Source organism: Stigmatopora nigra, chromosome 17, assembly GCF_051989575.1.
Source record: "Stigmatopora nigra isolate UIUO_SnigA chromosome 17, RoL_Snig_1.1, whole genome shotgun sequence".
NCBI lineage: Eukaryota > Metazoa > Chordata > Actinopteri > Syngnathiformes > Syngnathidae > Stigmatopora > Stigmatopora nigra.
This window is the reverse complement of record NC_135524.1, coordinates 2958088-2983725: the sequence shown is the minus strand read 5'-3', so window position 1 is coordinate 2983725 and position 25638 is coordinate 2958088. Positions and strand designations below refer to the sequence as shown.

At 36.8% G+C, this 25638-nt stretch overlaps 1 protein-coding gene across 4 annotated transcripts in view; it reads left to right on the top strand.

The window, feature by feature from the left end:
- The first annotated feature begins 391 nt into the window (after positions 1 to 391).
- whrna (whirlin a) overlaps positions 392 to 25638 on the top strand; it is a 38776-nt gene continuing 13529 nt past the window's right edge. The window contains exons 1-5 of one of the 4 annotated variants that reach the window (XM_077737874.1): positions 392 to 1641; positions 15834 to 16052; positions 16701 to 16826; positions 21735 to 22012; positions 24470 to 24506. In XM_077737874.1, coding sequence (XP_077594000.1) covers positions 910 to 1641; positions 15834 to 16052; positions 16701 to 16826; positions 21735 to 22012; positions 24470 to 24506 — 1392 coding nt within the window. In that variant the 5' untranslated portion in view covers positions 392 to 909. Of the gene's footprint in view, positions 1642 to 9821; positions 9968 to 15833; positions 16053 to 16700; positions 16827 to 21734; positions 22013 to 24469; positions 24507 to 25638 lie in introns of those variants that run through there. The other 3 variants (XM_077737872.1, XM_077737873.1, XM_077737875.1) reach the window with 3 other exon arrangements.

The following is a 25638-nucleotide window of genomic DNA, read 5'->3' as shown; positions in this document are numbered from 1 at the left end:
AGTGTGTTACTGTTTGACTCTAACCATTTCTTGCACAAACCATCTCTTTATCTAAAGGTTAAAAGCCACTTTTTAATTCATCTATCTTTATTCATTTGTCAATTCTCCCTGAAAGCTTTAAAACAACTTAATCCTTCATTTATTCCTAGTTCTTTAGTATAATAAGACCAACAGGTGAGCTTTTATTCCCTCATAACGACAAACTACCCACTTACAGAAGTCAACACCCCAAATAAACATTGTGTAACAGTAATGAAGAGGCTCAGACGGGGAACTAAGATTAGCTGCGTTTTTTTCCCCTTCTAATTAAGAAGCGTCTTTTTGCTGTCGTCATGTCTGCGCGTGCGCCCGCGTCCTGGGCTATAAATAATCCAGTGAAGGATAAAATGACGTCACTTCCACTAGCGTTTTAGGACCAGCAAGCTGTATTACGCCGACACATTCGCCGCTCGGTCGCTGTAGTAACGCGTGGGGGATCGTAGGCTTATTTCCACGCATATTTGGAACCACCCTCCTCCCACACGCGTCACTTTTCCAGCTGAAGTCATTTATTTTCTTAATTGAACCATCTGGAATTGTTTGTAACAGAGAAGAGGGTGGTAATAAACTCGCCGCAACTTTTTCTTTGGATAAGCTTTATAACATTTTATTAATATAGATGTTTATAGCTATGTCTAGTTGATCACCGGTGTTTATTACACTCGCAAGCCGGCTGTGATCGCTCATAGGCGGACACCAGAGAAGCAGATCTTCGCTCGCTGGCCACCTGACCCCGTGGAAAACAAAAACGGCGACACTAAGCACCGAGGGGGCGAACTTTGCGGGTGCTTTTAGCGTCCACGATGCGACACCCCGGCATCATCCCGATGCAGGATCTCGTAAGAGCCGCGCTTTAACGCTACCGTCGAGATGAGCAGCACCGACTTGGAGCGCGTGTCGCTCAGCTCATCGGCCAACTCGGTGGCGTCGAGTGCGCGGACGTTATCGGCCAATGTGAAAAAGCTCCACAACGCGCTCAACCTGCTGCTCAACGACTTTGAGAGGGAGCAGTTTATCCATTGCCTTAATGTCTACCACTCCAAACGTAACGTTTACGACCTGGTGCAGACGCTTAACGTCATCCTCAACGCGCCTAGTAAGCGACAACTTCTCCCCATGCTTCGGCTGGTGATCCCCCGCTCGGATCAGCTCCTTTTCGAGCAGTATACATCGGAAGGGCTCTACTTGAAATCGGATTTAGTTGCAAGCAATGGCACGGCTGAACCTAGTCCTGGTCCGGGCCCGAGTCCGACCGCTCACTACTCCAAGGATAACCCGTCAGAGTACCAGGTGGCTTTGCGCGGCTCCCCGGATAGCTTCAGCACCAGCAGCGATGGGACAGCTCCTCTGGTCCCCCTACTGGGCAGGAACTTTATTCACGAGCCTCCTGGAGAGCTCCGTCAGGTCACGATGAAGCGACATAAGAGCAATGAAGGCCTGGGGTTCAGTATCCGGGGTGGTTCGGAGCATGGAGTGGGTATCTATGTGTCTTTGGTGGAACCGGGAAGCTTGGCGGAGAAAGAAGGCCTTCGGATTGGGGATCAGATCATGAAAGTCAACGATAAAGTCTTTGACAAAGTGTCCCACGCTGAAGCCGTTAAGGTAATTGATTCTTCACTTTTCTACATCACTGCATGTTTTTGCTTGAATTAAGAAATCTGAAATGTTGCTTAAACGTGCTAAACAAGGGTTAAATGTAATCGATTTGGTTTGAGTGGGTGATTAGGGTCCTAATATTTGTCGCCACGTGGGTCTTAAAAACTGATGCAGTTACTGTTATACTGTCAGTGATGGAGACTGGTCGTATTTACTAAAGTCCTTGAGAATTCCGTCCAATTTGTTTTCTGGGCTTAAAGAAAAGCCATTAGCAAATGAAGTGACGAAAGAATCTGCTTGATTTGTGTACACTGTTGATTGATTTAAAAAGAGCCAATGGCAGGCAGTTTCTCGGTCTTATTTGAACTAAGTATTGAACGTGTATTGTTGTTTTTTTCTACAACCATCTTCCACTCGAAGCACGTGTTGTCATTGATTTTATGATTCCAGTACACTGTAGTTTAGATCGATTTACACCAATTGTAGATGCGGTCACAATGGTACATACTATTCTGTCGTCTTTTTAAAAGCCTCTATTTTCTAATGGATTTTACTTCCATCCATTTTCTTTCAAGCTTGTTATTTTTTTCCATGGTCACATTTGAACTAGACTCAATACACACATATTTAGACAAACATTCACAATTCAGCTATAGCCATAAGTCTTCATAAAGACTACTTTGTGATATGTTTTGAGAACAAAAACTAATTTTACACAGCTATACTTTAAAAAAATACTCCTTATCCCTATAGCAACCCTTATTTTTCCTCACAGCTTTCAACTCTATGCTTTATTATCAAATGTGCTCTTTTTAGATTTGTCTAGGCTAATAAGCTGCTTGTCATTTGATGAAATTAGTACATTATTGCCTATGAATATGAACCATTTTTATCAAGTTGATGTGTGAAGCTTAAAGACAGGTAGGTGTCCATCATTGTCTAAAAAAATGACCATTTTCATATTTTACGGTGAGTCGGATCACAGTGTGATCATGTATGAATAATTCACATTTTAGCATATCATATTTTATTCTGAATGACTTTCTCTCACTTCCCTCAGTGTTCGATAGTTAATGGAAAACATGGACTGACCTTATTTCGTTTTTTATTGGCATACATGCACAGAATAAGGACCGCCAATGCAAGCATGGTCTCAAGTGGTCTGCTTCGTATAGATAATAATCCACATTTTTCATCAACAGTGCCTCTGAATTGGCACCTAAACATGTTCCAGGTTCACAATAATGAGAATTGCACGGCTTAGTAATTATAGTAATCAGAAGAGTATTGAGTTGAGTGTCTGTGGGATGAGTTAAAGTTAATTTCATAGTCCATACACTTAATTAATCGCTTATAGCAAAGGCAGAATTGACAGTACACATTGTATTTTTTTTATGCAATACCCTTGAAATTTTTAGAAGGGTTTCTGACCTGTGAATGCAAGACAATTGATTGCTGCAGTTATAGATGCTCTCTTTTTAGAGTCAATGAGGTCTTTACATTTTATCTATGTCTGAGATGTGTGAGGAATAGTAATAGAAATGGAAACAAAACAGGGCTTAGAATGTCTCTATTCATGTTGTAAAGTCTAATTTTTCTGCCAATCCCTGTCTTTTGTATTTGTTCACTGATTATGTAAACCGTGTCCCTGTGAAATATTCAACGCCCACATATTGCTAACTTTACCTGGCTGGCATATTCAGGGCCTTCCTTTTTTATTTCAGTATTTGCTTCATTGCTACATATTTAACAACAATCATAATTGTGGTTTTTATACAAACTATATATTTGTTCAACAAGTTCAACAGTGAGCCTGGAGTGTTTATAAATAAGGATCTTTTGTTAAAACAGCCAACAAATCTATATTTGGCATCATATCTCTATTATAAAGCGACACCAGTAAGCTAGACATTCAGGAAATATGTCATTAATTACATTTTTTTTTTTTGGTCTCACTTTCTGGCTCAGTAGATAAAGTCAAGATTTCCAAGCGAATGCTTTGGTGCTACTAGCTGACAGGATACTGCAGTCTATTCGCTGCAGTGCGTTCTTTCCATTTGGAATTGTTTACATATAGTATATTGGTATACCAAGTAAGACGAAAACAGCTGATTTGCCATAGTAATGTAGTACAGAACACATGACTTTTGCTGAAGGGCAGCTCAAGGTATTGAAGAGCTCTGCACAAATGTCACATGACTAAGAATGCTCTCATAACAGGACATCCCGGAAGCGTATATCCCTCAAAGTGTAAATCATAAAAATTGTGAAAGTAAAATGGTTAATGACAGTGTGGTTGTTAACCTTTGCATATTATCTGATAGTGTTGAAAGTTGCTGGTTATTGCATGTCAGCTTTTGGTGTATGTTGCTTGTTTTTCAGATTCAAGCCCACTTTTCTTCCCTCTTAAAGATATGTTTTGACTAAAAGAGGTTTTGCTCATCCCAGATAGGCAGACAGAAACTATTTTCGTCCCTGAGGCATTTAATCACCAATGATGGGTGACAAGATTGAGTGTCGGTTTGATGTTTGGATTGCTGGACTGGGAGTGGACTATGAAAAAGACCTTTCAGATAAAAATGATGTATGGTAATATAGAAAGCAGGTTCATGTTATTATTTAGAATAACATTTATAGTTTTTTTTTGCTTAGGCTTCTGAAAATATGAGAGTGCTGTCCAGTTTCAATATGTGCACTTATCTTGACTTTACTGACAGTTTCTGACCATTTGCACAGAAATTCTGCATCCATGCAAAATAACTGTCATCTCAGAAAAGGTAGTGGGAGAATTACAGATGTATGTTGTCACTCTTGGCTTGACATGATTGCATGGAGGTGGGCTGTTGTCAAAAAAATTTGAAGACAAACATTTATGGAGTTGTTTTCAACTCTTGGAAAACTCCAATTTAGTATCCAGTCTTTTAAATGTGACAGTTTGTTCTGTTAAATCATGTCATTGTCTCATTTGAAGTAGGCAAAGTTAATACTTTATATATTTAGTCGTTATTTTCGCATTGGGAAATATAGCCAAATGTGAATTCTGCTCAAAATATAATGCAATATGTGGCATCTGCGGTACTTTTCTGGATGGAAAAAAATACTACAGTTAATTTCATATTTTGTACTCATTTTAGGCACACATATGTGTTGATTTTGTCACCTGGCAGATGCATGAATCATCAAATTTATTGTGATACGACCACAGAGAATATCTAAGCAAAAGTAACGGTAAGATTGACTTATTTGTATTTTAAGAGTATTTCATTCAGTACTTCATAACATTTATAGTGCAAAATGTCATTTAAATGAAATATCCCAACTATGGGATGAATAAAGTTATCCATATCCATAAAATATTGCTGAGTAGTGATAAGAAAGATAAATAAATAAAACAAAGCTTGCCCAAGTCAACTCATAACTGTGTAAAGTAAGCAAATGAGTATTTACCGATTAAAAACGACATCAGATTCGAATTACTCGAAGCAAACAATAAACTAGACTAAACAGATGGGACACTTGTTAGATTGTGGAGAATATTTGGAGGCAATCACTGAAATCTGACAATGTAAAGTGGCACCTGCACCTGTCTACAAAAAAATTGGCTCGCTCTTGAATAGCTAATCACATACATATAAACTCATTTAAACCGTAAACACTAGCTGAGAAGGCCAACCTTCCTTTGCCAATGAGTTAAATGAGCATAAGATAAAAACAAAGAATATAATCTCACCATGAGAGGACTGGAGGTCATTTTTTTTGAAATGTCTGGCATGAATTATTGAGCTTAGAATTTATAATCATGAAAGGACGCTATGAAACGCATAGGTAGGAATAAGCATGACAATATGAAAATGGTGTTAAATAAGGCTTTTCTTTGAGTAAAGGTGTGTCAGTGAATGAAGATTGATAGAGGAGACTTGTCTTGACCTCAAAGGGGATTAATGGATACTTTGAGCTGCTTGGATATTTTCCATCTTTAACATCACGTTGTTATGAGACTGAAGAGGCTGTGATTTGAATAATGATGTGGAACGGGCATTGTTGCAATAGCCAAATATACTGTCGCTCCTTTTGTAGCACAGATGTAATTAAGCACTGGTGGGTGACTGTGGTAAGGTGGGCTAGGATAGATGAGGCATTACATTACTTATGCCATTTTTATAGGCGATTGTAGGCAGTGATGGAGTAGTGTTACATTCTGTATATTGATCTACTGTACCTATTCATGTAAATCGGTAAAAAAAAATGTTGTTTTTCCCCCCATAGTATTTCAGAGTACTATTGAGCTTTACTAGGATGTAATTTTATTTTTTTAAAATCTAAATGTTGGTCTAATTGAGCTGTGGATGTCTTTAGGAGCAGTCAGATTTAGAGATTCTGTTTAAATAATAGTTTTTTTTTAAATGGTATGGAATTGTGCAACATTATTTATTATGATTAGAAATTAAGGCTGTTATTTTGTAAATGCTTATTTAGTCAATGCAAGTTGTTGGGAACACTAATGGAAAGATTTAAGGACTTTATAGGATGGGACACCAGAAAATAATAAATAACAAAGGTTAGTAAATGTAATATAACTTTTAGATTAGTAAATGTAACATAATTTTTGGGGGATAATCCACTTGATATCAGACATTTTTAATTTTCTTTAGGTCAGTGTGTATAAAACTCGCTGTCTTTTCAATTAAATCTTCCATGTTTGTTTTTTAAATTAATTTTCTGAGAAAGTTTCATTTGCAGTACAGTCACACTCTGTTGGTTTTATTTGTGGTAGAAAGTACACACACGGCAGTTCCAACTCTTTCTGCTTATCACTGTACTGTGGACAATTAGAACTAGTGTAAATCCAGAGTTAGTTAAATTAATAAACATTAATCCGATCTCGGCACTATTTAACCTCTTTACTTATATCATGACTTTGGCTGATCCCTGCCAGATGCAATTATCCTGTGATGAGAAAATGAGCCTAGGGTCTTGGGAAGATTCAAGGGTGAAGGACAGTATGAAAGATATTCCATCACATACAACCTTCCATAAATTGGATAAACCTGCAGCTAATATCGCAAACATGCTCAACCTCAGACAATCACTTGTTCTCAAAGATCTCAGCCGATTATTTTCGCAGCGGGAATGTAGAAGCGTTATTTATTTAGCGTGGTTTCATATCTGATATAGCCGGACTGGAGATAAGCTGCTGATTTTACTGAGATTAGCTCTTGGAAAAAAAGATGGTTTGCCTTAAGAATTAAAGAAAAAAAAACAGATGCGGAAAGATAATTGACTGGTGGTTGAACGGAAATGACAATTTCATTTTTAGATGGCTTTAAACTGAGAAGGGATCACGTTAAATGATTCTGATGAAACAGATGAAATGTGAAGGGTGAGAGCAAGGAGGAATTGAGTTAGATCAGTTTTTTTTTTTTCATTTTTCTCCATCTGTCCACATGCTATGATCGGTCAAAATCAAAAAGCCAATTTTCCACTACTGTCTGGTTACATCCCATACGCGCCCTCTGCTGATCTAATCTTAAAAAGAAAAAAAAGATCATAAAGTGAAACTGAGTCAAGGGACAACTATTGTATACCACTATTTGGTCTAAGAATTCTGACCAGTCCTTTAACTATATATACTTTTGAAAAATAATGCCATACATTTCTATATTCCCAGTATAATTTCGATTCCAACAGCTCATGAAGACTAGCCGTACTGTAATATGCTGTAAAGTGTAGTATATGGTAATAACACTGACGAAGCAATGAGATGTGAGGCTTTTTAATGTCTCTCCTTGATAGTAGTGAGGGGGAGAGAAGGTAAAGACATGGAGGTCTTTGTCCTTTAATACAGTACCACTTAGTTGGAGTGGCCTTTCCACCGCCAGCTCTAAATACAGAGATCACACTCATAACTTGCTCCAATGGACTGTGGATAAGGTGCTAGTCTCGGAAGGAGTGTCAATGTTTAAATCCTATCACAACTTGTACTTATCAGGTACTGGAAATGAGCAGAAAGTGTACATTGGTATTTAATCGACATGATATTTGAGTTATTTGAACTCAAAACTGTCCTATTCTTGAGATTCCAGCCTGTAAAGTATATTTTTGTAATTTCTGGAGTTGGTTGATTAATAGTTATCTGTAGAAGTATTGCAAGTATTAAATATCTGGATTGCACTGATACTAGTATCCATAAGGTAGTAAATGGTGTTATCAGTATTGGCTAGTACTAAGAAATAACTTGTCGATTGTAATGATGTTTCCAAAATGTTGATAGGCCTGCAATCATGTGGTGTCCAATCATTGTGCTTTGAATTTGAATGAGTTTATCACTACTGGATCCAATCCATTTCAACCTGCAGCCTTAGAAGAATATGACGAATGTCTGTTTATTCCTTTTCAACTATCTAGCTGCGTTAATTTTTGTTTTGTTTTGTTTTGTTTTCCCCAAAAAATGTGTCAGTACAATCTCATTATTTGCCAATACTACACAGCCGGATTTCAGAATCTGTAACAAGAGCCAGAAATTGTCTCGGCGCAACACCATAAAGCTTTTCTAACTGTCTCGGTGGCCCACCTGATTTTCTTCCTCCCCTTCTACTCAGTTCATTATTTCTATTCTTTTTTTCTTGCCCTTATCTTCCATGCAAAGTACTTCCTGCCAGCATTATAAAATGAGCTGTGTGCGTGGGCATATGCTGCCAAACGCTTGCTATCCATATCACACAACAGACATAAAATCAAGGCCAACCAACAACAGCTTGCCAAAACTAACTAAATGACCCATTATCGAACCTTTCCTTTCCTTCTTGGCTCGTCAGAGGTCTCTGGGCAGGTGTTTCAAATCTCTGTGTAGGGGTGTGGGGGGTGTTTGGGGGGTCCGCCTTTCATGCTCTGGCCTTGTGTTATCCAGCTGTCTATTCTTTCCCTTGTGTACAATTCAGCACAAACATTGAGGCAAAGGCGATGAGAAAAGCCATCACAACTATTTGCGGTGAAATGTACCTTGCCAGGTTTAAATTAACACCATTTACTGTTGAACATGATATTAGATACAAAGTATTTGTGTGTATGTGTATATATGTATATTTATGTGGATGTGTATATATGTATATTTATGTGGATGTGTATATATGTACATATATGTGGATGTGTATATATGTACATATATGTGTGTGTATATATGTACATATATGTGTATGTGTATATATGTACATATATATGTATGTGTGTATATGTACATATATGTATGTGTGTATATGTACATATATATGTATGTGTATATATGTACATATATGTGTATGTGTATATATGTATATATATGTGTATGTGTATATATGTATTTACGTATACGTATATGTGTATGTGTATATATGTATATACATATATGTGTATGTATGTATATATGTGTATGTGTATATATGTATATACATATATGTGTATCTATGTATATATGTGTATGTGTATATATGTATATACATATATGTGTATGTATATATGTGTATATATATGTGTGTATATATGTACATGTGAATATGTATATATATACAAGGGTCAAAGCTGTTGTCATCATAAAATGTTAGTTTGCTACACAAGCAAAGTTAATTAACATTTTATCTTCCTAAAGCAGATATTAACTGCCGTGTTCTGACTCCAAGCAGTCAAAGACTCAGTAAATATTCTCCTCGCTTCAACTTTTTGAATGATGAGCTGTTATTAACGTAGCATCACTGATGATCTTCACACCTCTCATTCCTTATTGTTAACACCCAGATTATAAAATGTCCCTCCCACAATTTCAAGGTAGAATGTAGTACTTTAGGTTGCTTTATTAGAGCAAAGTTTCAGTGATCAGCTTTTGTGTCAAAGTAGTCATAAATCTTTGTTAATTTTTGGTTATTGTAAATGAATCTATTGCTTGATGTCTTCATGTAAGGAAGAACAAGTTAGATACTGTAAGTGGTGAAGCTAATAAACCATTGGAGAGGCTCTTTGAAGGCAATTTCTCCCACGTCGCCTTTGGTCTCGCTCAAGCAGAAAAGAGCAGATGACGAAAAGCCCTGTCTTGTCACAGGCACTAATGGAAGATGGCGAAGGTTAAAGAAAAATATCAAGCCTTGATGTACTGAAACAATGGCTGAGTGTAATAGCTAGTCACTTTTAAAACACTGTGTCTCATATCCACAGAGGTTCAAGAAACAGAAATGACAGTTGTCGGGCTGTCTGCTCTTTTGCAACGCCACGTCATATTGTGAATTTGGCACCTTTCAGAACATGCAGTCTGGATGCAGTGCAATAATTCTACAGGAGATGAAGGCCTTGGGCTTGGAATATGAAGGTAATAAAGAATAAGAGCACTTAACTCCTTCTGACAGATGCACCATAGAGACTTTAAAATCTCCCAAATAGTCAATGTACTGTGCTTCCACTTGACAGACTTACCTCCTCAAGTAGGCACTAACGTGTAGTCCAAGGAATGAATGACATTTTCTTGCTAATTTGCTGAAACAGCTTAGTCGGCATGACAAGTACATTTAGCTAAGGTTATTATAATGCCAATTTTTTATCAGGGCCAGGATAAAATGAGCTTAAATGGCCAAATACAAACAAAACTCCCCTCTGTTTGTTTCCCAGAATGTATTGGCTGATTCTTAGTGTTGACATATCGCTGCAAATGTGCACGTTTTGTTTTGTCATGGCTCTTTTCTGAGCTTTGTGCAATGTAGGCCAGGCTTGCAGGCTAGAGTTGGTCAATGCAGTCAATATTTGCACTAGGGCACAACATCGACTTCACACTAACCGTCTTGTATCGGGCCATTAGGATCCACCAGCACAGAGAGGAATGGATTAGGCTACTGCAATGTGGGCCATAAAAATCATCGTCACCTCCCCACCCGCTAGGGTCCAGTCATCAATACTGGCAAAGGCTCATATGGTCACATAGAGGCTGACATCACGGAAAGGACACCTTCAAATGCAACAGTGCATGTGTATAAGCCGCACTATTGCAAGGTTGTTTTGGGTTGTGTCGGAGTGACCTTTTGTCAAAGTTTAATGAGATTCTGATAATTACGGTTAGCCTAACATATTGAAAAAGTGACCATAGCAAGTTTTTTGCAGATGTTCGGATGATTGCTTTCAATTAGAGTCCAGTTTTGTATGAAGTTTGGGTTAATAATTATCCATTCGGTCATTTTCCAGCACAGGATAACAAAGTATTCATTTTGATGTAATTTGGGGATGAGTGGGAGAGTGGTAGTTCCCAAAGACAGAGGTTGTGGGTTCAATTCCCTGCTCTGGTGGCTTTTAATTTGGTACTACTTTCAAGCAGGCTAATGCAATGTGTGGTGTACTTTTTTTAAACTGTAGTAGTTTGCTTAAACTGTTGTATATTGAAAACAACTGCAAAAATGTTACTGTTTTTAATTCCCAGTAATACAGCGGCTAATCTGAATATATGCAATACGACATTGTGGTTTTCTTTAGTACTCTACTCATCCACTTTTCCTTACAGTTTAAGCTTCTGCGTCGTAAAAATATGACAATTTTAACTAACAGAACCAATGTGTCAGCATATATGGGATAAGATGGGATAAGACTAACTTGGCTGTAAAATGGAAAAGGCTGCTTCTAAATGCTTCACTTAGCAGACAAATGTATAACCTATGCTGCAGTGATGTACTTTCATTGCATTTACAGCTTTTTAAGCCGCTGCAGATGGATGGGTGGGTATGGAGCCTTTTTATTTTTTAAGAGATTAGGGCACATATGGGCATTATTTGAATGCTAAATATGTCTTGGTAGACACAGAAAAAAGAACCAAAACACATGGTGAGACCTAAACAAACTAAGCTAGGATACATATTTTTTATTTTTACCCTATTAGTCATATACACAGGCCAGAAAAGCTGTGAATCTAATTCTCTCTAGGGCCACATAAAAGCTGCTTGGCACAGTCTGTGCTATAATTCTTATTCGTTGGGGAACCTAAATATGCTCCAAGTGTCCATATGTCAGGTGATTTTTTTCGATTCTCAACCCGAATTGTTTTCCTTTCACTCCCGTTGCATTATTCTGGAAGTGTTCCCGTCTGTCTGGTGTCTGGTGTTGTGTCCCACTGCTGCAAAATCAGATCACTTGAAGCTGATATAATCTGTGTCTTTCTTTCCCTTTAATCTGTACTGAGCATTAATTACAGGAGGCAAAATTCTATGGGGCTTTCTTTTAGAACATCTTTAAATCCCTGATAGTGATTGTACTATTTATTATTACTGAGTGACTTTAGTGAAGGTCAAAATGTAGCAATATCCAGAGAGTTGAGAAATACACTACAATGTACAATCCAGTTAGACTTTACAGTATTAAGGGTGAAATATCAACATAGTATATTGATGATTTGACTATATTAGAACTATTTAGCACAGTTCTACTCAAAAGGAGACTTTGTGGAGGTTAATATTCGGATTTAAAAACCAGTCTGTTGAATAGAAGTTGAATTTAAGTCATTATAATTACACATTTAATCACAAAGGCCCTCACTAATTGCATTTAGTTTGTCGAGTAATTACCACACTATGTAAAGACTATAGATTTTAACAGACAGGTCAACCATTACAAATTACCATCTTTATAGGCTCAATTTCCAAAAAAGCCTATTAGAAACTCAGCGATCTGATATGTTATGTTGTCCTATTAGTCTAAACATTATATCCAGCTTAATATGTGGATTTAAACTTACATTATATTTAATGGAAACCATTTTAAAACGGTTTATTGATTCTCGGCGTGAGGATATCAATAACCTATTGGGATACGAAGTATTGCAATATATCACCATATGGATATATTGTCAACTTCATACTCTGTAGTACTTGTTGAGTGTATCTGAAGAAAAAAGTAGCCGATGACTGACTGAGTAACGTTGACAGATTGGCCTGTGCTGATGTGCCTTTGCCACTGGATTTAATTTTCTGCTTTCCTGGGTACAACAAAACAAGAGGTCGAACATAAGAGTGTTGTGCTGAGATAGCGGCTCAAAAGATACAAAAACACACACACTTGAGACATCATTTGACAAGATCGAGCAGCCCTGTGGAGCTTCTTGTAATGCTGCTTTCTCAGAATTTCCAATTCAGGATACATAGGCGACATGGGGCGGCATCTGAATTAGATGTTTGGTTAAAAAAAAATAATACAAGTAAATACATATTCAGTTGCATATTAACAATATTAAACAGTTAGCCCTTGCCAGGCCATTAAAAGGCTTAATGAAGTTGTGACATTCTGAAAATGTACTTAAAAAAACACGACTTGTGTTGAAAATTATGGTCATATACCTTCTAAAATAATCATCAAAATCAAGTTTTTTTTAGGATTCCGTCCCCAAATAATAACCTGAATGAATGCAGATATTCACAAGAAATTGTTTTGTAAAATATGATTGAATTTGAAGTCACACAATAGTTATCTAGTTCTACAATGTCTTCTGTGTCTGTGCTTGCTACTGCAACCAAATTAATTTACCAAAAACACTATTAAATACAACTCTAATCTAATACGATGCTAATGTTAAGTTATGAGTCATTAAACACTGCTTCAGATGTTCTTAAAAATGTTGTTAGCATATTAGTGCTTTTTATTCCAGTTTATAAAACGACAGTGAAACATTTCTGGCATCTGTAAATAGCATGGTACATTCTAGCTGCTGGTGGACACCGAGGGGACACAATGGGAGGCCAGTTTGATTAATGAGCTAATGTACTATAACAAGTTGGGGGTAGATTAATCTTTTGTCAGCAAATAACACCCCTACCCCTTTTGAACAGTGTGATGCAGTTCATTGTCATGGTTGACATCTCTTGAGTTTTGCTGTAACCGTCAGCACTGTGGAAACAGATCAGCAATACTTATCTCTGCCAAATGTAGGATTTTTTTTTTTAACTTAAAATGCTTAAATTTGTATGAGTTTATTGGAAACCTCATCACATTTGAGCCAAAGTAAGGAATGTCTATATCAGCAAGGTCGGAAGCCATGTTGACTGGACATTTTATCCATATTTCTTCTGTAATGTTGTTTAAAATGCAACAAAAATGATGTATTTCAGTGCCATATGATTTCCATCATTGTGAAGGACTGAAACTATTCATGACTCAATTATGATTTCATAGTATTGTCTCGCTTATGTGCAGGTGTTCCAGCATGTTAATTCAAATTAATGAGAGGAACAGGATTCGGGGAATTGGAGGATTAGAGAAGATGAGTATTGTGGGTATTTTTCTCCTGCTAAGCCCAGTGATTGATGACTTGAGTCTGTTAAATCTCTGTGTTGGCGGCCTTGTCGATTAATCATTAATCTGTTTACTTAATTTGGGTTCCCAAACAGCTTTTTGTAATACCCAACCAATGCACATCTGCAGGTTTGGAAAATCTGGTGGTCAAAGTATCCCTCTAATCATCCAATAGAAAATTCTGGTTCTAGATTTGGTAAATGCCATTTTTATGTATACCTGGATATGTGGAAGCTACACTAAAATTGTCCTGAGTCATCTCTAAATAAGGTTGCAACTGTCAGAAGTAGATAGGCTGAGTTCATTGGTTTGTGCCTGTTTGTTTTCACTAACCTCAAATTTGGACTGGTATAGGATTTAGACAAGAAGCCTGTATTGATTTGACATTTGATCTCAGCTGTCATCTCCTTTCTGATTACACATCTGGTAAAAATCAATGGGTTTTCCCTCTCTCATAAAACTAAATTATTGACTATCATTAAGGATTTGACGGAGACAAAACGACTACAATTACAGCCGAACCGTTGTTTTACTTGGATTGGATCATCTGGATCTTTCCTTCTCTCTTACTCTATTTACAGTGCTATTTATCCGTGTAGATTTGCCAGTGCTGTTGTGAAAGTACCTCTTCAAATTGAACTTTCTCAAAAGATGTTTGTTGAGGAGTGTGTTGATCTCTGTATCTATCCGAAATGGGGGCGCAGTAGTAGTTGATAGATTCAGTCTGACAGCTGGGAACTAAAAGGCAATTTTCCTGGTTGAAAGATGGCACCCAGTAATGTTTTCATCCACATTGGTTACTTGTCTGTGTGTGTGTTTGTGCACATTTATGCAATGGTGGCAAGCTTGAATGCACTTGATTTGTCAAGTGCAGGCTAACCCATGACGGCGTATCAAGTTTGTGCAATTGGTTTGCACAATAGACAACGTCAGGTTTCCACTTTTGCTTCTAATGCATCTAAATAATGCTGAAGGACTGTTTTCCCACATAAAATAGTGTTCTATCTGAAAGATCCTTTTAAAATTAGTTCAAGTTACAACATATATACATACAATATCTTTTTAAGGATGGGCATTTATACTTGGAAACTTGAACTGTGGACTTATTGTTGCCTGTAGGTTATGACTTAGCCTGTAGATGGAATCTGCCTTCTGATGATGTTTGATTTCTCAATGTTTAGGGAAATAGCCAGGTGGTTGTAGTTCAGTTTGAACTTGTCACTTTAAGATTTTCAGTTGGTTTTGTGTGATAGGTATCAAATTTACAGGTTTCATCTGGAAAAGTTGCATATCTATTTTTAAGTCCTTTGGCTTTAACAAGCTTTTCTTTGCTTGATTTGTCCAATGCAATAACCCAGTCCTTTGCCTTTTCGCATTCACGTCGGTGACTGTGTCAAATCTGCAGCTGTTAAAGTCAACAGCCAGAAATACTAGGGCCTCTGGGTATTTACTGAACTGGCCCATTTGGTCAGATTTTTATGTGCAGTCCAGGTACATGGGAATATATTGATCTGCCAGAGGGTCCCACACACCAAAAGCCATTAGAAGGCAATGAAGCACAGCAGACAGCAATTTCTGATCTCAATGTATTGCTCTATAAATGTACACTTTGTGTCTAAGTGTAGGTTTCTATTTTGCGACAGGTAAATTGCTTGCCTTTATTTTGAATTAATTTCTTTTTGTCAATTACTGTAAATGCTCTATAGTGTTTGTACAATTTTTCTGTCACCATTGAAATAGATATAGTATGTCATACAATGAAAATATGTCAAGTTTAACACATGCTTCACATTGCTTTACATGCTTTTATTGTGCTTTGTAAGCCCCATTTTGTATATTTTCGACAAGTAAAGCTGATTTATAACATGTTTTTATTTAATATACATTTTTCTTTCCCCCTTTTCCATTTTTTTTAGGTGCTGAAAGGGAACAAAAAACTGAATCTTTCCGTACGGTCAGTAGGGAGGATTCCTGGCGGCTATGTAACCAACCACGTTTATACATGGGTTGACCCACTGGGCCAAAGTGTTTCTCCTCCTCCCGACTTGCCCGAAAATCACAGCGCCACCCTCCGAAGAAGTGAGAGTCAGCGACGTAGTAACTTGCAGCTCCTGCAGGAGGGAGATGAGAAAAAGGTAAAAAAAAACCTAAATAATCACCTTTTTAACTGTTTCTGCTTGAAATGCTTTTCTGCAACTTAGCGTTGTTATTCTTGTCAACCATAAACTTTAGGCAAAAACTCTATGAGGTGGAAAACTAGAATATTAATGCTATTAAAAAAGCAAGGGAAAGTGTTTTCTTCTAAAGTAGCTCATTTATCTTTCTAGAAAATCAGGTCCACTTTCCTGGAAAGGAACAAGGGAAATTTTTGCTTCTCTAAAGAGCATTCATCTTTAAATTAATCCAAGATGGAGAAACTGTAATAGACTTTTTATGTTGGGTCCTTTTTATTTTCTTGTCGTGAAAAGTTATCTCAATGAAAGCAGTGAAAATTACATTAGTTAGGACTGATTTAGATTTTTTCTTGGAAATATTTTCTCAACTAACGTCTGCCACTTTACATGCATTTGTGTGTTATTATTAGAATGTATTATGGATATTGAGCTTTGCTGTGATATGTAAGACTTTTGGTGTAGAATACGATTTAAAACTGTATTCTGTTTACAGTCCTTAAGGTCTGCATGGCGTTTTCAGTGCATCAATGCATTGGGATTACAACAAGATTTGTCTTTTTCACCTCAACTGTCTTAAGCCATCCTTATTAATTGCACTGTTGTTTCCAGGTCAACTTAGTTTTGGATGATGGGCGATCTCTCGGCCTGATGATTCGAGGGGGAGCCGAATACGCTTTGGGTATTTACATCACTGGAGTGGATCATGGATCAGCAGCAGAGTGTGGAGGACTCAAGGTATCGTAAATTTTACACTCTATTGATTCCATGGATCTGATCAAACACTGCACACTTCTATTTATTAACTGTTTATCAGAGTAACATTTATGGAGGTAAATAGTGTTCATATACAGTTGGTTAATAGCAGAGGTTGTTTATTCTATTATTTGGTCTATGAATATTAACTTTAAAAGGGTTTTTATCTGGAAATTAGTTGATTTTGTGTACATTATGGCAATATTTTCGATTAGTTTGCGTCTTCCATGAATCTTTAGTTCATTCAAATCATCACAGAACAAAATCAGCAGTTTTTGACTTAATTATTGTCGTGTATCATTTCAAAATGGAATGGCTTGGGCAGAAAGACTGTTAATAATAAAGTTTTACATCTGATATTCGCAAAATCGCTCCCTTCAACACCACTTATTCTTTTTTGCTCTCAAAGATGTGGGCGGTTGCTATGGATACTAGAGTAGTAAATGGGAATTCGGATCATACTGGTTGGGTGGCTGAACAGTTATTGTGACATGAGGTTTTCCAAACCAAATCCAAGTGTGGGGTTGATACCAAAAAGCAAAGCAAATAAATAAAGAAACCAAGAAAACTTAGATTTTCGCACCCTTTAAGAGTAAAGCTTGTAAATGTTGTCTTAAACCCCCCAGAACAGTTCAGCTGAATGTGTTTTTAATGGTCGGTGAATAAAAGGGATTTATAGTTGGCTCTTTTCTGCGAGGACAGAAGGTCTGCCAAATTATACTTTTCATTCAACTCCAAAGTACGAGAAAGGTCAGTCCTGCCTTGATAGTTGCCGTCGACATGCTATTGTTTCATTTCATTAAAATTGGCTGGACAAAGGTCATCCGTGTCGTGATGTCAAAACAGTGGCATGTAAACAAACTAATTGGGAAAGTCATAGCCAACCTTTTGTTTGTTTTTACATTTAAAAATTAAGATTTTCCGAATGAGATATGTCATTGGCTGGATAGGTAACTAAATGAAGAGGGCTCTGAGCATATTAATGGATTCGGGCCAAGGATTTCTCATTTGTTCGGGGGTGATTTTCCATCCCGTCTGATGATAAAGCAATCCTGCTGAGACAGCGCATCACACAGTGACAAAAAAAAGAGGCTTTGCAAAACAACAAGGTCATTTAACTGACACTTTTGTCATCTGGCATCTGGCAATAAATCTCAATGTCACATGACTAGAAATTGAAATGAAGCTACGTATTATATGGACTATAAGTCGCACATTTAGGCCTACGACTATTTCTTTCTGGACACTGACAGTATGTTATATTAGTTCTTAGTTTCTGATAAAAATGTCCTTCAAAAATGCCATTTATAATCCAATACAAATTATTAAATTTCTCATCATCCATTCTTTGAGTGGTCCAATTTATAGTCTGAAAAATATAATATATTAATATGATAACCTTGTCTTTGAACTTGAGCCATTCAACAATTACAAGAAATTAACACAAAAAGAACGCTTCTACAAAAACAACATTCAAAGAAATACATTTTATCACTCAGTTATTCATATGCATATATCCAAATGGGCACTCATATTGGCAGACTTTCTCGTCCATCCTTTTTTTTTAAACCACTTGTCCTCCATTTTGGCTGGATGTGTGAGCTGGAAGCCTATCCCTGGTGACTTTGGGCAAGTAGCGGGGTATGGCCTGGACCATAGCCAGTCAATCACAGGATTCTTCTCTAAGGACAGATCGTATTAACAGTTTTTTTTCCAAAGTATGTCCTCACAAGTACATTGCTTCAGTCCAATAGAGCTTGCATCTATACAACAGTACCCCAATTCAATATAAGCACTTACTTTTAACAAGAGTCAATGTAACACCTTGACTAAAGGCAATATTGACACTATATTATTCATCGCAGTTCTTGTTTACAGCAACGTCTAATAGCATTTAATCATAGTGAGGCATTTTCAATACAGATATCATATTACCTCATTTAGCTACTTGAAAATGCCAAAATAATTAAAGACCGCAAGTGCTGCCAGTTCATTTCCATCATTATAAATGAAAAACAATACAAAAATAACAACCCAGGTGTGCCTGAATAATCTAACTGGGAAGGCTGTCCCTGTTTATTTATTTATTTATGTATTATTTATTTGTCTTCAGTAAATATGAGATTCAAATTGGGCTCCACACAGACAGTAGTAAAGCGTGATTGGTACCCAGAGCTCCATTGATCAAAGTCAGAGCCGTTAACAGGCAACTCGAGTGTCTAATACTCCTAAGCCACCAGGGACCTTTTAAGCAGTGAATAACCACTGCTGTTTGCTGCCACTATATAGCCACTCTGTTTTCTTTCCCTTTTTTTGCAATCTGCTCCCTCATTCTTCGTAAATCTTGAAGGAAAGCCTCTCTGATGTCCATTTTTTTCCTCATAAAGACAGCAGAAATGTCTTGTATCTTTTTTTCTTTATGACTGTGTCTTCAGACTTTACATAGTCATGACATGACACCTGATGGAATGCTTATGGTAGTTTTCTTTGTGTCATAAACCAGATTTATTGGAGTTATATTTCCTAAATCTGCCCAAAAAATGTTTAAAAGTATGTCAACTTGAGATCAAAAGTGACATAATTTACCGAATGAGATTTAATGACTTTTTTATAAGCATTCATTTATATTCATGACCGCATCATGTCTTGATTATGACATTGATGGTTGTGTTTTATGTCACAGTCATAAAGACAATATATAATATAAGATATAAATTATGACTACCTTTTAATAATATGTAACAATTAAAAAAAATGTAATAATAATTGGCATCAACTAAGAAACTCATCAAGGTCATCTCATCTCATTTTCTTATCCGCTTTATCCTCATTAGAGTTGTGGGGGGTGCTGGAGCCAATCCCAGCTGTCTCCAGCCTCATCAAATACATCAAAAATTTAAATAGCGAGTAAAACTTCAACTTTGCTTCCTTAATAATAGACTAATTTCCATATTATATAAAGTATAAGCCCTAATAGAGTAAAAGCCCTAATACAATATCCATTGATATTCATCTTTGACCTCACCCAGATTTGTTTTTAAAAAACAAAATCAAAACCTAGTGTTTTTTAAAGCCACCTCTTAATTTTATAATTGGAGTGTCCTAATTTTCTGCATCAAACAGAGGCTCATCTCCAAACTCAATTAAAAGTTTTGCCCTTTCAAGATTACAAATGTTTTAGGTGTCTCACCGACAAGAGTTTATTTTTAAATAGTGGACAGAAGGCTGTTACCATCATCCCAAAGGGCAGAATATAATGATTTGGACTGCATAATCATATTTCTAAGGGCTTATTTGGATGATTGATCATTTTGAAAAGCCTGGGAAAAAAAAACTGAAGTGAGTAGCCAACCCTTCTTGTGGCACTAACTGCCAATCACAGGTCAGCCTGGGTCCGATTCCATGAAACAGATTGGTAATTGTTTCCCTTAAGCCGTCTGGTCTGTCAACTCAAACACACACACACACACACACACACACACACACACAAATACCCCGGGGTGGGGGAGATTATCACTTGTGCTCGTGGTTAGATTGAGTGAAAAGACACAGGATGTGATTTGTCACATAACACTTCCTATGAGTCATAATTTGCATATAAATCAAGTGAATCATTTCCTTTTTAAACATGATTTGGTACTCGGAGAGCATGGAGGGAAACAAACAAGGCTATGGTATTAGCTGCTACTCAAATAATGTCGAGTGGTGGTGACATACTAGGCAATCAGTGACATGTGCACTGATGTAAACACAAAAGCACGTCAAATGAAGGCAAGCAAGCGAGTCTTTATAGCGGGATGACACATTTCACTTTGAATGCTCCAAGAAGCTATTATGTGTTGTCAATAATATGATGGCAATATTCAATTTCTATCTTTTTTTTTAAAGATTATATTTAATTGCAAGTGAAATGACATGTCTGCTATTTTCAATGATTAAAACTATTCTCTTTATAACATTTACTGATTCTATACACTTAAGAAATTGGAAAGTACACAAAAAAATGGCATGACGGGATTGATTTTATTAATTATCTTTTGATTTTTAAAGCGGTCGTTCATTACATTTTTTAGAAAGATCTCATCTATTACATCCTGACAGTAATCACATAAGAAAATGTCATTTTGACCTGCAATTAAATTGTCATGAAAATAATTGCCTTAGTGCCAAAATGTGATATTTTTGGGTGATTTGCAACATCGTGAAAATAACAAGACATTTCAGGTCCATGTTTTTTTCTGCAGAAAGGATTTGGATTTCTTTAGAATCTATTACCGGGTCCTAATACCAGGTCGATTCAATATTCCATAAGGTGGAGAAAAATAGACCCCCGGCTCTATTTTTCTATGGGGGTTCATTTATTACAATGGAAGTTTTTGTCCTCTTCATCGAAAGAGTTATTATCTATCACAGTACCGCAGATCATTCACACATCCTCTGGCTTTTGTTGTGTTTTATATTATGGCAGCTCAATAGCATCTCTGGCATAGAGATTGACCAGAGAAAATGAAATGCTTGTGATGCTGAACCAGGCCCATCTTGTTACAAATGGAGACACCATAAAAGAGAAGAGAAGGAGGAAAATAAGGACAATAATGAGCGAGAGAGAGAGGCAAGGAAAGGAAAGCAAAATCCAGGAATAATGCCGGCAGGACTTATTATTCCTGAAAAACAGTCCATACCCATCAAAACATATCATATCTTTTTAATGACGATTTTACCATGGTGGGAATCTAAATGCAAATATAATTGCCATTTCTGGAAATAATGGCATCTGGTAATTTAGTCTGATATGGTCCAAATTGTCCAATACTTATTGTTTCAATGTACTTTACCTCCTCCGTCTGTTATATTACCTTTTTTGACCTCCATACCTTTTGCATATTAAAGTCTTTGCCCAGCCCACCCTTGCCATCATGCCCTCCTGCCACTCCTTTTTGTACCTTGCCCTCCTCGCAGGTTGGGGATCAAATCCTGGAAGTCAACGGTCGTGGCTTCCTCAACATTCCACACGATGAGGCTGTCAGGGTTCTTAAGTCTTCGCGCCACCTGATGATGACCGTTAAAGACGTAGGTCGTCTTCCTCATGCCAGGACGGTAGTCGGGGAGACCAAGTGGATTGCAAGCTCTCAAATTGCAGAGAGTTCTGCAAATAGCAGTATGGCAAGGTAAATTTCACATACTATTCTCTACCTGTATTTGAACAAAAGGTTTTATATCAACATTTTAGATCAAGCCTGTGAAATGGTGTAGAAATGTTAGAGAAAAGACCCAAACTTGGGTTGTAGTATGTTTTTTAGCGTGCATAATAGTGGTTAACTGCCTTTTTAGAAAGGCTTCAGGCTGCCAGCAACCATTTTTGTCCTGGAATTGCCCTTGTTGAAAGTCCATTTTATTGCAACAATAGTGGCAAAGGGAACTAAAAGGTGTAAGTGCTTGTTTATTTGTGGGCGTAAACCATTTTCAGTCTCTAAAAATGTTGTTTTCATCATTGGACAAGCCAGGTCACCTGTAAACCGATTTTTAATGTTATTATATAATGTATCATATACTTTTAAGCATTTATAGATGAAAAAACACAATTAAAATAGCAGAAAATTAACAAAAGGTCCTATTTAAGCATTGTTATAAAGGAGTGGATTGGAAGTCTGTATCCATCAATGGCAGCCCACAAGTTAAGCCGTCAATTTTGATTTATTAAGTAATTTAATCTTTACATTCATAAGAGTTGTGGGTTTTATTGCGGAATCTTTGGCTTCAGGATAACACAAAAGAAGGCATGCCAATATCTTTCCTAGATCGCATGATATAATAACTTTAATCCTTACGATCGTCCAGAAGCCCCCCCCCCATAATACTCACCAACATAGTTGACCTTTTGACAGCTTTAAGATCTGCAGAGCTGATTTTTATTAAACTCCTCTTATTATTACGACACAGGAAAAGAGGCCCAACACAAAGAAAAGACAGACTTATTCATCTTGTGCTGTCGGTGGGTCAACATAGTTTGCCAACAGTAGGGAAAAAGCAAATGTATCACTGTAAAAACATCACCGTATTTCTCCCTTTGGGCCATTAGTGTAATGAAAGAGAGTCAGATGCTTGGCTTTTAAGAATAGCTGCAAAAAAAATTAAAACAAAGGGGTAAATTGTAGAAGGGGGAAAAAATGCCCTTAAAAAAGCAACAATTGCAGCTTCATAGAAAAAGGGAAAACCACTTTTTAAACTGACAGTTATCTTCTGATGACTGACAGCAGGTTTAACTAACCCCAAAGTGTAAATTACAGATGATTTAATCTTAATGAAAACAAATCTGGCTGTAAACTCCAAAGCAAACCTTGATTACAAAAGTCTTTTTAACAAGAAACGTGCGAGAATCTCCCTTAAATGATTCTGTCTTGGGTATTGCATTGCTTAGCAAAAACAGATGCCTCCTCATGTCCGTCCATTTGTCTCAATGCAAGACAAGTGATGTGTTTTTGTTAGTTGGAGAGCTGTAGTGACTTACTCAGGGGAAAAAATGATGCTGAAACAAACAAAGTCCAGTACATGTAGAAGCAAAACACCCAAATTCACCTTGCGTGTGCATTACTTGAATTCCATGTCAATGTAGGTTATTTTTTAGAGGCAAAAATGGCTGGTGAAGCATTATTTGCAGAATTATACACTTGATGTATATTAAAATGATGCCTTCCATATTTTTAAGGGTTATCATTGTCAAATACAGAAGTAGATTTCTTCAAAATAAACCTGCATGATGCTTGTATATCAATATAATAATATATCATATCATATATGCTTGCTACATAGACATTATGGCTGTTTTTTGCTTTCTATTTGTTGAAAATAACCCCTTTTTTAATGATTCCCCCATAATGTCATACCACAAACCACAAGAAATACTGTCATCAAAAATTTGCTTTAAAACTGTTCCAGTTCTAGCTTTCTCCTTTCCTATTCAAAGAGTCTTTGTCTACAATTGACCATGCATGCAAAAAAGGCAAGGCAGTAAAATACACTAAAAAGGCATACTTTGCTATATAGAGTGAAAAGAGATGAAAAAATAAATGAATAAAAATAAACCTCACTAGAGCGAGGTCAAATCTAATGGGATCCTTTTGTTGCAACAACATGGTAACTAAAAAATGCGGGAAAGCGACTATATTCTTGATATTCAACATGTAGCACAAATGACAGAGAGATGTTGTGCTGTTGAGTGTTTTATGATGGTGCTTTTCTGTGAGCCAAGACCTGATTTTCAACACTCAGCTCTGTCAGAAGCCGCTGACGTAACTTGTATGATTGAACGTTGGGCTGAGTACTAAGTGTTTTCTTCCCAAAGAATACAATTTATAGTCAGAAACTGTATACATATAAAACACACAAGACTAGAAGTAATAATATATATTTGGAAAACAAAACAATGAGTAGGGATGTCCCCTATCTGAATACTTGGTTGAAAATTGGGCTGGATGTCAATAACTGTCAATAATAACCATTGAGTTCATTGTGCTACCATCTCCTTTAGGAACATGTAAAAAAGCCAATTAAGAAATGCCACCATTGGTGTAAATAGTGTGCTTGTTTAATGTTGTCTAATTTGTTCCATGGCCTTTTTTCCACAGCTTTTCTGTGGATCAAGGAGCCTCTGCTGCTGGAAAGGTGAGTTCACAAAAACTTACATTTTCTCCTTTTCTTCCTTTACAATGGATTTTACAAAGTCCAATATTCATCCATGTTCAGATTTATAACAGTTTGACAGAAAATGAAGTTAAAAAGTCAACATAAATGCATACTCATTCTTGTTATTAAAATTAAAATTTAAATCATTAAATTCCCCCCAAAATAACCACATTATTTCACGATAGACCATTTGAAATGGAAAGAATGCATAAAACGCATATTTTTACCATTTCAGGTTGTATTGTTTACTACATACTTTAGTAATATCACCCATAATCAATAATAAAATACCATTTGTTTCTGATAAGTATAAAAACAAACAATATTGCTTTCCTTTACATTATGCTACCACTGTACTGACCCAACACCCCACCACCACATGCCCCCTCTTTCATATTTGTGTCCCCTTCCAATGTCGTAATGACTTTTAAGCAAAGCAAAGGTCAAGGCTGGGTTGGAATGAAGAAATATTAGGAAGGATGTTGGACCAGACAGCTGCTGATGAGAGGGGAGGCAGTGTAGAAAAATAACAGCTCACTTCTTATTACACACTCTCTGATCAACATTATTTTCTTGACAGATGGGGGGGAGTACGATCGGAGGGTGGGCAATATTTAGAGAAGAGATATGTATTAGTTCCAGACAGCTGCTCTAAAAAAGGCTTTGTAAACAATCTGTTTACACAGAACAGTGGTGGCAGCAATTAACTACGCACTGAGAAAAAAAATACTTAAAATGAGCCAGCGTACGCCTAGCAGAAAATGTCTAATATTTGATCGTTCGTGGTGTCGGCAGGGATGACTCCAGCACCCCCTGAAGCCTTCTTATGAGAAGGGAGATAGATTGTACTTTTAGAATGGGGAAAAGCAGGGAACTGAATAAATATATTTATGTTTTTCTAACAGATTCAGAGCTACAGAATATGCCTGTAAATTTAAGTACTTCAGTTTCTATCCAACCTAACTCATTTTTTTTCAATTGACGCTAAGAATAAGGAAATTCACCATACTAATCCAAATATTTTGGTGAAGGGCACTCTTAGAAAGAGACTGACATTGCTGAAATTGTAGCCTCTTACTTCACATAAACATGTTTATATGCCTACCAGTCT